General features: G+C 40.3%; 1 protein-coding gene across 3 annotated transcripts in view; it reads left to right on the forward strand.

Moving 5' to 3' along the window:
- TTC27 (tetratricopeptide repeat domain 27) overlaps positions 1–13925 on the forward strand; it is a 185080-nt gene that overhangs the window by 49546 nt on the left and 121609 nt on the right. For all 3 annotated transcript variants that reach the window (XM_027554978.1, XM_027554979.1, XM_027554977.1), the window contains exons 8-9: positions 1927–2039; positions 6025–6091. In XM_027554978.1, the coding sequence (XP_027410779.1) occupies positions 1927–2039; positions 6025–6091 (180 nt within the window). The remainder of the gene's footprint in view (positions 1–1926; positions 2040–6024; positions 6092–13925) is intronic.

The raw sequence follows: 13925 nt of genomic DNA on the forward strand, positions 1-13925 counted from the left end.
TATAGATAGTTTGCTTTTTCTAGAGTTTTATGTGACTAGAATCCTACAGTAAGTATGTCCTCTTTTCTATCTGGCCTCTTTTGCTCAGCGTGATGTTTTTGAGTTGAGATATGTCTGTGTGGTTGTATGTGTCAGTACTTTTCTTTTTATTGCTGATTAGAATTTCATTAAATGCGTATAGCATAATTTTTCTTTTTAATTTATTTACCTGTTGACAGACATTTGGGTTGTTTCCAGTTTGGGATTATTACAGATAAAACTGCTATGAACACACACCCCCCCCCCCCCCCCCATATCTCTCTCTCTCTCTCTCTCTCTCTCTATTTATATAGATACATATCTTGGGGTGGACATATGTTTTTGTTTCTAATAGATAACTACAAAGGAGTGGAACTGAGAGCTCATATGGTAAATATGTTTGTTATAAGAAGGCAATGGCTCCCCACTCCAGTACTCTTGCCTGGAAAATCCCATTGACGGAGGAGCCTGGTGGGCTGCAGTCCATGGGGTCTCTAAGAGTCGGACACGACTGAGCGACTTCACTTTCACTTTTCACTTTCATGCATTAGAGAAGGAAATGGCAACCCACTCCAGTGATCTTGCCTGGAGAATCCCAGGGACAGGGGAGCCTGGTGGGCTGCCGTCTATGGGGTTGCACAGAGTCGGACACGACTGAAGTGACTCAGCAGCAGCCGCAGCAGCAAACTATTTCCTGTGGTTGTACCATTTTACGTTGCTACCAACAGTGTATGAAAGATTGAATTGTCCCAGATCCTTGGCAACAATTGGGATTGTCAGTCTTTTAAATTTTATCTGTTTTATGTATGTGTACTAGTAGTAGTTCATTCTGATTTTAATTAGTATTTTCATGTGGACTACTGTTATTGAGGATCTCTTTGTTTGCCGATTAGCTAACCTTTTGTAAAGGGTCTTTTGTAAAGTTCATATTTATGTTGAGTTTTTTTATCTTCTTATTAAGCTGTAATTCCATACTTTGATTACAAGCCTTTTCCCAGATATTTGTTTGGTGAGTATGTTTTCTCAATCTGTAGCTTGACTTTTCACTTTCTTAACAGTGTTTTCAAAGAGCTGAAGTTTTTATTTGATGGTTCAAGTTTTTTTTGTATCCTAATTAAAGACTCTGCCTACCCCAAAGTTGCAAATCTTTTCTCCTATGATTTCTTTCTTAGAAGTTTTTTAGTATCAGCTTTTATAGTAAGGTCTGTGATTCATTTTGATTTAATTCTTGTGTATGGTATGAGATCTGGGCAGAGCATTATTTTTTCCCAAGTGAATATAAAGTTCTTCTAACATCACTTATTGAAAAAACTTTGCTTTGTTGAGTCATCTAGCCACCTTGTTGAAAATCAGTTGACCATATAATATGGGTCTGAAATTTTGGACTCTGTTCTCTTCCTTTCATCTATATTTCTGTCTTCGTGTTAGTACAACACTGTGTTGGCTTTGTAGCTGTTCTTGAAATCACGTACTCTACCAAGTTCTGTAATTCTTCAGGCTTTATTTCTATTTCAATTGGCTTTTTTTTCTTCTATTCTAGATCTTCTTGAGAAACAGAGTTGGGAATCTATGTTTCAGATTATGATTTAGAAACCGATTAGAAAGATCTGAATATCAGAGAGGAGCTTTTGCCTACTAGGCTCAATCAAACAGGGAGTAGCAGTTACTCCCTGTTATTGATGATGTCAGTGCATTCCTGGCATATATAGATGGCATGTCCTCCATTTCTGCACAGTAAATTGTTCCCATATATGTGTTTCACAAGGAGAACAGCCTATTGACCATGTATAGACACTGTAAAATCTTAAACAAAAAAATGTTATCCTACCCAGCAGTCTGTTGCATATAGTCTATTGAATAAATCAAACTTAGTTTTTGTTTTAAATATTTTCTTTGGTATTCCACCAGAATCTTGAGCTCAATGATGATACCGTTCTAAATGAGATAAAGTTAGCAGATTGTGAACAGTTTCAGATGCCTGATCTATGTGCTGAAGAGCTTGCTGTTATCCTTGGAATCTGGTAAGTTAATGACTTATTTGGCCACCTTGAATTTCTTGCGTATTGATTCTCTTGTGTTGCGGAAATCTTTGTTCAGAAGGTCCCCAGAGTTCTGGGTGAATGAGTCTTGTAACGGTTATGAAGATAGAGAAGAGTTGGGCAACCAATGAAAGGGTTAGAGATTAGGACTCTCCTGTAAGTTGGTATACTTACCCGTCTCTTTGCTTGGTAAAGAAAATTCCTTCTGTTAGCCTTGGCTGGGCTTCCCTTGTGGCTCAGCTGGTAAAGAATGTGCCTGCAAAGCAGGAGACCTGGGTTCCATCCCTGGGTTGGGAAGATCCCCTGGAGAAGGGAAAGGCCACCTGAATAGAATCCTAATGAAATATTTAGGAGAGGTGACTACTTTGATCTTTGAGGACATGTATATTCAGAGGATAGAATTTTTAATATAGTAGAACCTTATGTGTAGTAGAAATCGTTTTTCATTTTATGTTTTAAAGTGATTTCAAATTTGGGCAAAAGTTGCAAGGGCAAGGCATTGCAAAGACTTTTGAGAATGATTTTTTGACATGACATTCTGTCACCGCTAAATACTTTAGTGTGTGTCTTCAACAAACAAGGGAGCTTCTGTGCATAACCATGATACATTTATCAAAATCAGGAAATTAGCACTCATGCTTTACTATCACATTGTACTCAGACCCCATTCAAGTTTTGCCAGTTGTCCCAGTAATCTCCTTTATAGCACAGGATCCAGTCTGGAACATATGTGTTACATTTATGTTTGTATTCTTTCTGTCAGTTTGGAATAGTTCTTCATTTTTGCTTGACTTTTATGATCTTGACACTTTGGAAATTTATAAGCCAGTTATTCTGTACAATTACCCTCAACTTGAATTTTGTCTGATTCAGTTCAGTTCAGTTCAGTTGTTCAGTCGTGTCCGACTCTGTGACCCCATGAACTGCAATACACCAGGCCTCCCTGTCCATCACCAACTGCTGGAGTTCACCCAAACCCATGTCCATTGAGTTGGTGATGCCATCCAACCATCTCATCCTGTCATCCCCTTCTCCTGCCCTCAATCTTTCCCAGCGTCAGGGTCTTTTCAAATGAATCAGCTCTTCGCATCAGGTGGCCAAAGTATTGGAGTTTCAGCTTCAGCATCAGTCCTTCCAATGAATATTCAGGACTGATCTCCTTTAGGATGGACTGGTTGGATCTCCTTGCAGTCCAAGGCATTCTCAAGCGTCTTCTCCAACTCCACAGTTCAAAAGCATCAATTCTTCGTCGCTCAGCTTTCTTCACAGTCCAACTCTCACATCCATACTGGAAAAATCATAGCCTCGACTAGATGGACCTTTGTTGACAAAGTAATGTTTCTGCTTTTGAATATGCTATCTAGGTTGGTCATAACTTTTTTCCCAAGGAGTAAGCGTCTTTTAATTTCATGGCTGCAGTTGCCATCTGCAGTGATTTTGGAACACAGAAAAATAAAGTCAGCCACTGTTTCACTGTTTCCCCATCTATTTGCCATGAAGTGATGGGACCGGATGCCATGATCTTCGTTTTCTGAATGTTGAGCTTTAAGTCAACTTTTTCACTCTCCTCTTTCACTTTCATCAAGAGGCTCTTTAGTTCTTCTTCACTTTCTGCCATAAGGGTGGTGTCATCTGCATATCTGAGGTTATTGATATTTCTTCCGGCAGTCTTGATTCCAGCCTGTGCTTCCTCCAGCCCAGTGTTTCGAATGATATACTCTGCATTGTCTAATTTAAAAAATATATATACAATTAAATTCACATTGTGGGACTTCCTTGGTGGCTCAGTGGTAAAGAATCCAACTGCCAGTGCAGGAGACACAGGTTTGATCCCTGGATCGGGAAGATCCCACATGCCATGGAGCAACTAAGTCCCTGGGCCGTAACTCCTGAGTCTGTGCACTAGAGCTAGATTCTGGGAACCGCAACTACTGAGCCAACATGCTGCAACTGCTGAAGCTCCCTGATACTCCCTGGAGCCTGTGCTCCCAGCAAGAGAAGCCACCGCAGTGAGAGCCCCACGCACCACGACTAGAGACTGGCAGCTGTCCCCTACAACTAGAGAAGAGCCTGCACAGCAGTGACGACCTAGCACAGCCAAAAATAAATAAATTCACATGCTGCACCATTAGCAAGGGTATCGGAGAAGGGAAGTTTTGTGGTTCTTATAGCATCCCAGCAAGTGGAACACAATTTTGAATTTTATTTTCATTCTTAATACAAATAATATGTACATATAAAATAACTTATGTAATATATAAACATAAGTTATATAATGTAATAATAACACGAATCCACCTCCCAGTTTAAGAACTTGAAGATTGCAAATACCACTAGCTCAGTCTGTGTGCTTCTTTCCCATCTCATCTTCCTTCTTGTCTTAAAAGGTAATCAATGTCCTAAATTTTGTCTTTGTCAATTTCTTGCCTTTTCAGGAAATATATTTACTCACATGTCTTTTATACTTCTTAGTCAATTCTTTTATTTGTCTTTCAGCTTTATAAAAGCGGTATGTTACTATATGCAGTCTTCTGTGATTTGTTTTTTTCTCTCACCAATGTCTTTATGTGACTCATCCGTGTTGTTACATATAGCTGCAGTTTACTCTGCAGTGTATCTTTCTGTTGGTATTTTACAGTGTATTGATTTCCTTTTTGGACATTGGATTGTTAACAGATTTTTCCTGTTACACACAATATTACTATGGATATTTGTGTGTATGCTTCCCGGTACAGCCATTGAATTTCTGTGGGCTCTATATCTAGGCTGGAATTACTGAGGTTAGGATATGTGAATGTTCACTTTATAAGATAGTGCTGAATTGTTTTCCAAAATTATTCATACTTGGATCAGCAAGCTCTAAGAATTCTCAATGTTCTGCCTCTTTGAGAACTTCTTAATTTTTGCCTGTCTCATGGTGATAGTAATTTTTTTTTTGCATGAGTTTAATAAATAGGCATTGGTGCCATATTAATTCTTTTCATTTTCTTTGTGGAGTGGCACAGGTTAGATTTTGTTTTTTCTTATAAAATAAATTGTGTTAACATTTAGTACACCACCACATTTACTTGTTAGCATTTTATTACTTTTGTGCTTATCTTTGGCACAGTCATCTCTATATCTGTAAATAATACAATAATATTATAATATGTGAGGAGAGTGAAAAAGTTGGCTTAAAGCTTAACATTCAGAAAACTAAGATCATGGCATCCAGTCCCATCAATCATGGTAAATAGATGGGGAAACAGTGGCTGACTTTATTTTTCTGGGTTCCAAAATCACTGCAGATGGTAATTGCAGCCATGAATTTAAAAGACACTTACTCCTTGGAAGGAAAGTTATGACCAACCTAGACAGCATATTCAAAAGCAGAGACATTACTTTGTCAACAAAGGTCCATCTAGTCAAGGCTATGGTTTTTCCAGTGGTCATGTATGGATGTGAGAGTTGGACTGTGAAGAAGGCTGAGTGCCGAAGAATTGATGCTTTTGAACTGTGGTGTTGGAGAAGACTCTTGAGAATCCCTAGGACTGCAAGGAGATCCAACCAGTCCATTCTAAAGGAGATCAGTCCTGGGTGTTCATTGGAAGGACTGATGTTGAGGCTGAAACTCCAATACCTTGGCCATCTCATGCGAAGAGCTGACTCATTAGAAAAGACCCTGGTGCTGGGAAAGATTGAGGGCAAGAGGAGAAGGGGACGACAGAGGATGAGATGGTTGGATGGCATCATCGACTTGATGGGCATGGGTTTGGTGGACTCCGGGAGTTGGTGATGGACAGGGAGGCCTGGTGTGCTGTGGTCCATGGGGTTGCAAAGAGTCAGACATGACTGAGCGACTGAACTGAACTGAATGTGCTTTCAAATATATAAATACAGTTTACTTGCTTCCTTAAAAATTGTATTTGATTCATTATGACATGCATTCTGGAATTGATTTGCTTTTTTTAATTTTTTAAATTTAAAGCACAGATTTCCAAAAGAATAACCCAGTGCATAAGTTAACTGAAGAGGAACTGCTGGCATTTACATCAGTGAGTAATGTCTTTTTCCTGTTTCTTTTTTTTTTCCCTTGTAAATTATTTTGCCTATCGTATATTCTTGCCTCAGTTTGCTCATTGAAATACTGTCACCTAAGGAAATTAAGGCAGAAAAAAAAGCTTATCATTTTATTTTCCAGGCTGCATATATCTTGATGCTGATTTAGACATAAACATTTTAAAATTTTTATTTATTTTTAATTGGAAGATAATGGCTTTACACTGTTGTGTTGGTTTCTGCCATACATCAACATGAATCGGCATAGGCATACATATGCTGCCTGCCTCTGCCTCCTACTCCATCCCACCCCTCTAGGTGTCAGAGAGCCCTGGGTTTGAGCTCCCTGCATCGCAGCAAATCCCCACTGGCTGGCTTTTTTACATATAACAATGTATATGTTTCAATGCTACTCTCTCAATTTGTCCCACCCTCTCCTTTCCCCACTGTGTCTGCCAGTCTGTTCTCTACAGACATAAGCATTTTTGTTTGTACTTGCTTGAATTTAAGGGCAGCGAATGAATATTTCTTGTTCTTTGTTTGATCTTTGTTTGCAGGGCCGAGTCCAGTATCTTGCACATAATATGTGCTCGATAAATACTTGTTGACTGAGTAAATGAAGTGACAGAGCGAGAGTTGAATCTTTACTCCAAAGCCAGTGTAACGTGCAGCTCTTTTGGTTAAAATTTGAGGGTGATGCTTCATGGATGTAGTGGGACCGAGGGGTTCAGAGAGCGAGGGGCAGAAACAGCAGAGCCTGGGTTATGGAGGCTAAGGCAGGAGACAGTGTCGAGAGCAAGGGGCAATTGTCAGCGTTCAGCGGTGGAGAGCAGTCAAGAGGAAGGGCTGAGGCTTCGATGGCTGGAGTGCATTGCTTATCTCTATGACAAGTTTGGTGAAATAGCTGGGTAGTCACCTCACTGCAGAGAAATAAGGAGAGAATGGTTTGTGAGAAAATAAAGTTGATAGATAAAGACCACAGTTGGAAAAAATGGTCGTGAAAAGGAAAGATAGGAGAATAGATGTTTGAGGGTTTGATATCAAAGAAGGCTTTTCAGAAGAGGAAGGCCACAGAACAAGAGGGCAGTTGGTATCTTTAGCTTTACAGATAAAAAGATACACACGTCTTTAATGAACCCAAGTTGCTCAAGATACATCTTTTTTTCAAAGGCATTTTTTTTATCATAGTTAGGGATCTAGTTAGAATTCTTGTGTTTTCTTTCTTTGTTATTTTTGAGATAAGGCAGAACTAAAGTACTTTTATCTGGTAGAAAGAAAGGCTAGCTTACTTTGTGCTGTAAAATAAATTTTACAAGTTACTATGTGGATCACAATAAACTGTGGAAAATTCTGAAAGAGATGGGAATACCAGACCACCTGATCTGCCTCTTGAGAAACCTGTATGCAGGTTAGGAAGCAACAGTTAGAACTGGACATGGAACAACAGACTGGTTCCAAATAGGAAAGGGAGTATGTCAAGGCTGTATATGGTCACCCTGTTTATTTAACTTCTATGCAGAGTACATCATGAGAAACGCTGGGCTGGAAGAAGCACAAGCTGAAATCAAGATATCCGGGAGAAATATCAATAACCTCAGATAGACAGATGACACCACCCTTATGGCAGAAAGTAAAGAGGAACTCAAAAGCCTTTTGATGAAAGTGAAAGTGGAGAGTGAGCAAGTTGGCGTAAAGCTCAACATTCAGAAAACTAAGATCATGGCATATGGTCCCATCACTTCATGGGAAATAGATGGGGAAACAGTGTCAGACTTTATTTTGGGGGGCTCCAAAATCACTGCAGATGGTGACTGCAGCCATGAAATTAAAAGACACTTACTCCTTGGAAAAAAAGTTATGACCAATCTAGATAGCATATTCAAAAGCAGAGACATTACTTTGCCAACAAAGGTCCGTCTAGTCAAGGCTATGGTTTTTCCTGTGGTCATGTATGGATGTAAGAGTTGGACTGTGAAGAAAGCTGAGCGCTGAAGAATTGATGCTTTTGAACTGTGGTGTTGGAGAAGACTCTTGAGAATCCCTTGGACTACAAGGAGCTCCAACCAGTCCATCCTAAAGGAGATCAGCCCTGGGATTTCTTTGGAAGGAATGATGCTAAAGCTGAAATTCCAGTACTTTGGCCACCTCATGCGAAGAGTTGACTCATTGGAAAAGACTGATGCTGGGAGGGATTGGGGGCAGGAGGAGAAGGGGACGACAGAGGATGAGATGGCTGGATGGCATCACTGACTCGATGGATGTGAGTCTGAGTGAACTCCAGGAGTTGGTGATGGACAGGGAGGCCTGGCGTGCTGCAATTCATGGGGTTGCAAAGAGTCAGACACGACTGAGCAACTGAACTGAACTGAACATACAGTTTGAGAACTGGTTGATGTTAATCTTCTGAGTCCTCTGAGTGCCTGTTTTAGTTTCCCACTTCAGTATTGTTAGAAATCTGCTGATTTTCATTATAGCATATGTGTGTTTAGGTAACTATGTGGAATGTCCCTAATTAGTTGTTACATAAATGCTAAGGAATTTGACAAGTAAAGTGTTAAACCTTTTTTAAAAGATATATTTAAAAAATTATTATGCACCTCTTATTTATTTGTTCAACATAGATTGAATACTTAACCACACGCCATAATACTTAAAACTTAAGTGTTGGTCATTGAGGATATAGCAGCCTTTTCCCTCTTGGAATTTTCTTCAGTTTACATTCTTGTGAGGGAAATATATGGTAGACAAAGAAAGACAGATATTTGATATAAGTACTCATTGTAAACAGAAAATAGTGTAGTGGAGTAAGAATGGGTGAGGGATGGCTATTTTAGGCGGGATGGTGGGGGAGCATCTCAGTGGGAAGGTGAAGTTGCACACGCGTCCTCCTGCTGTGAGGCACCGGGAAGCACACATGGGGCCTGGTGTGATGGGAGTCTCGAGTCAGTGTCGGGAAGTACAGAGCTGGGTGGGGACAGTCGCCGGTGTGTAGATGTTAAGTAATGGCCCGGGAGCTTGGGCCGATTCTGATGACAGAGGTAAACAGGATGCAGCCTATGATAGGAAGTGTTCCTGTTGGCCTCTTATGGGAGGGTGGTCAGCAGAAATATCTTCTCGAGATTGGCTTCATAAGCACATTATTGTGGAACATAGATTATTCACAGTTAACCTGAAATGACATGAAAGTACTCTCATCACATTCAAGCAGTTAACTTAGTTTTTAGTGCTTTTTGTGGATGTGATATATTTCTTCTTTTCTTATCCTTTTTCTGTCCTTCCTCCCCCCCACCCCTTTTTTTTTCATTAAATACATTTATTTATGTAGCTGTGCTCAATCTTGAGTTGTGGCATATGGGATCTAGTTTCCTGACCAGGGATTGAACCCAGGTCCCCTGCTTTGGGAGCGCAGAGTCTTAGGGACTCTGGGACCACCACAGAAGTCCCTCCCTTCCTTTTCTTTCTCTTTCCCTATTCTTGTTCCTCTGTAAAGTGAGGTAGAATCCTGCTGAAGTAATTACCTCTCGTAGCCTTTGCTGGCAGGTAGCTCAGCCCTCCTAGCTTGCAGTGAAGGTTGTATTCTCTGGTTTTATGTTTTCCCCCAGGGCTTTATGATACATGATTGTTTTGCTCTTCTCCTCTAGATCTCCTCCAAGTCAGCACTGACCTGAGAACTGATGTCCATTTCAGGAAAAACTGTTCAGTGACAGTGCTCCATAGTGCCAGTCCTAACACTTCTGAAGAGATGAGTTGGTTAATGCCAAATACATTTTTAATTGATGAGAAGGAAGGCAAGGAACTTAAGAGTGAGGAGAGCTCTGAGGAGCCCCATGCATACTTTGGGCTGTGTAACATCCATTCCATTCCTTGTCCCAAGTGAAGCATACAGAATACTCCAGAAAACCCAAGTCAGCTCTCCTTTTGTCATTCAGTCTTTCTGCCCTTCCTGTGCATGATTCTGAAGCACATAATAAGGTGAGTTGTAAGTGGCCCCTGGTTTCAATAATTTCACTAAAATTTAAATCCTAAATAACTGTATATCCTGTACATAAATACCCTTTATTTATATCCTGTATAACTGCTGAAGAGTGTCTGAAGCAAGAGGGACCACTTGTAGCTGCTACCTTGCTTCTGAATTCTCTTTTAACAAAGATCATATTTGGGCTCACTGTATTTATGTGTATGTCTTATCTTCCCTGTAAGACTCTAAACTTCCAGATTTTGGGACGGTCTCTGTCCTTCTCTGGGTCTTCTACAAGGCCTGCTACAGAGCTTTACTCATAGTTCTTGCTCAAGAGAAGTATGCAGAATACAGGAATGAATGAAGTATACTGAACCAGGAATTGGAGCTGCACTACTACACTTAGTTCCCCGGTGTAGGTAGTATGAGCACCCAGCATACAATTGATACCTGGTGTGTCCTTCTCATCTTTCTCTTCTGTGAAATGAGGGAGGGCGTGTGTCCTTCCCTCGGCACTGAAAACTTGTTCTTAGGATCAAATTTCATAAACATTCTGTAATTTCATACACAGAATGTGTATGAAAATTCTTCAGGTGGGTAGATAGAACGTCATGCCCCCATAGCACTCAGTGGTGAGTCAGGTTTTCTGGTTGGTGGTTTGTAGGAGCATACTACTGTTTTCAAGGAATACGAATTCCTAAGTGGATAAGGGCTGTTTGGAATTGGCTGTAGATGTGGAAGAGAAGGGAGTAGAGAGGAGAGAAGCCACATCCTTTTCCTGAGCATCCATCTCCCTACTCTGGCTGCAGCATGGTACCTGGGGTCTGGAGTTGTGAACTCTTGAGACTGTGAGGTGTCTTTCTCTGTTGACAGGAGAGCAAGTGCAGTAGAAATCTCACTACCCCTACCAGAGGATTGTGAGCACTTGGAGGGACAGGAACCACAGTCAGTGGACAGGTGATAAATACTTAGGAACCAGATGAGTGGCTTATTGGTCCTGAATTTTGTTCAGTTTTCATCAGCTGTCCTAAAGTTTACTAAAATAGTGGTGAAATCTCTTTTCTGGAAGAATTTTTGCCAGTGTTTCCAAGTTGTTGTAGCATGTTGAGGTATGTGTGAGATGAACCGGGAAAAGGTTTTAATTCAGCAATGGCAGAAGATTGTCCTAAGAGGAATACTTTGCTTTTTTTATTAACGTTGTCATTATGTAATGCTATTCTGAGACATTCTTCCCTCACATTTCAGGAAAACTGAATGAGTCATAGTAAAAATAACCCACATTGTTCTAAAGAGCCATTTATGTTGTGTTGGCTTGATAATTTAAAATTAGCTGTGTTATCTACGTTATTTCCTTACAGATGAGCCAAATCAGTGACATTCAGTAATGCTTTTAATTTCCTTTCATTGTTGAAAATGGGAACAATTTAGTTAATTCATACAGGTGTTTCAGTTTTCATTGGCAAAAGTTTTGCTGAAGTGTGAAGTGATACTGGCAGCCTGCCTTCTGACTGTCTGCCTGAAGCCCCAAGGACTCTGTCAATGAAAAATGGAAAAAGACCTTTGGAAGTTACACATTATGTTGTATATATTTTCTCTTTCTGTTGTTAATTTTAAAGCTATTTAATAATCACTTAACTGTGAACTCAAAAGTTTGTTAGCTATTTTTACAGATAAAAATGATACTTTTTTTTCTTTTAGGGTATTCAGTTCAGTTCAGTTCAGTCGCTCAGTCGTGTCTGACTCTTTGCGACCCCATGAATCGCAACATGCCAGGCCTCCCTGTCCATCACCAACTCCCGGAGTTCACTCAAACTCACGTCCATCGAGTCGGTGATGCCATCCAGTCATCTCATCCTCTGTTGTCCCTTCTCCTCCTGCCCCCAATCCCTCCCAGCATCAGAGTCTTTGCCAAGTGAGTCAACTCTTCACATGAGGTGGCCAAAGCATTGGAGTTGCAGCTTCAACATCATTCCTTCCAAAGAACACCCAGGACTGATCTCCTTTAGAATGGACTGGTTGGATCTCCTTGCAGTCCAAGGGCCTCTCAAGAGTCTTCTCCAACACCACAGTTCAAAAGCATCAATTCTTCAGTGCTCAGCTGTCTACACAGTCCAACTCTCACATCCATGCATGACCACAGGAAAAATCATAGCCTTGACTAGACGGACCTTTGTTGGCAAAGTAATGTCTCTGCTTTTTAACATGCTATCTAGGTTGGTTATAACTTTCCTTCCAAGGAGTAAGCGTCTTTTAATTTCATAGCTGTAATCACCATCTGCAGTGATTTTGCAGCCCAGAAAAATAAAGTCTGACACTGTTTCCACTGTTTCCCCATCTATCTGCCATGAAGTGATGGGACCAGATGCCATGATCTTCTTTTTCTGAATGTTGAGCTTTAAGCCAACTTTTTCACTCTCCTCTTTCACTTTCATCAAGAGGAGCTTTAGGGTATACTTATTTCTTCATTTTAATTTTTTAAGATAGGCAGTATAACTGCAAGACAGCCATGATACTTCTGATAGTTTGTCCTCATGTTACATGATGACATGTCTGTCTCTATTAAGCAGGGTAACCCAGGATTTTGATTTTCTTTCTGGTTTGAATACTTGTCCCCTCAGGTGTTACTCATGCATTTTAATTTAACAGGTGTTCTGATCATGGGCCTTGTAGCTATATTTGGGTGATAACTTGGTCGCTTTTAGAGAAGCCGGAGATGGGTATGCTTTGTTTCAGTTTGTTGGTAAACTATTTTTAAACAAAGGCTTAAAAAATATTTTTTGACTGGAGTTGAACTAGGTTACTTGTATGTATCTTATTTCAAGAATAGACAAAGAATGAGTAATAGGATTTGTGGGATCTTACATGACTCTCTTCTTACCATCATCTACTCTGGTAACTGCTGGACAAGTTTCTTCACAGTTAACCATGGCTTAAGCTTAATGCTTATTTGTGGCCTTATTTTTAGCCATGTTGGAGTAACGTACTGGATGTGAACACTTGTAAACAACCACAGATCTGGGGCAAAATATATGAAATAGCAGTGTATAAAAAGGATAGTCTTTAATCCAGTTTTCTGATGATGACCCACCTTCTGACAAAACGTGGTCCACTGGAGAAGAGAATGGCAAACCACTTTAGCATTCTTGCCATGAGAACTCCATGAACAGTATGAAAAGGCAAAAAGATAGAATACTGAAAGATGAACTCCCCAGGTTGGTAGGTGCCTAATATGCTACTGAAGAAGAGTGGAGAAATAGCTGTAGAAGGAATGAATAGGTTGAGCCAAACCAGAAGTAGCCCAGTTTTGGATGGGTCTGGTGGTGAAAGTAAAGTCTGATGCTGTAAAGAACAGTATTATAGAGGAACCTGGAATGTTAGGTCCATGAATCAAGGTAAATTGGAAGTGGTCAAATGGGAGATGGCAAGAGTGAACGTCGACATTTTAGGAATCAGCAAACTAAAATGGACTGGAATGGGTGAATTTAACTCAGATGACCATTATATCTAATACTGTGGGCAAGAGTCCCTTAGAAGAAATGGAGTAGCCCTCATTGTGAACAAAAGAATCCTAAATGTAGTACTTAATGCAGGACTAAATGCAGTCTCAAAAGCAACAGAATGATGTTGGTTCATTTCCAAGGCAGACCATTCAGTATCACAGTAATCCAGGTCTGTGCCTCAACCTCTAATGTTGAAGAAGCTGAAGCTGAATGGTTCTGTGAAGAACTACAGTACCTTCTAGAACTAACACCAAAAAAAGATGTCCTTTTCTTCATAGGAGACTGGAATGCCAAAGTAGGAAGTTAAGAGATACTTGGAATAACAGGCAAGTTTGGCTCTGGAGTACAGAAAGAAGCATGTCAAAGGCTAAC

This window comes from Bos indicus x Bos taurus, chromosome 11 (genome assembly GCF_003369695.1).
Source record: "Bos indicus x Bos taurus breed Angus x Brahman F1 hybrid chromosome 11, Bos_hybrid_MaternalHap_v2.0, whole genome shotgun sequence".
In the NCBI taxonomy this organism is placed as follows: Eukaryota; Metazoa; Chordata; class Mammalia; order Artiodactyla; family Bovidae; genus Bos; species Bos indicus x Bos taurus.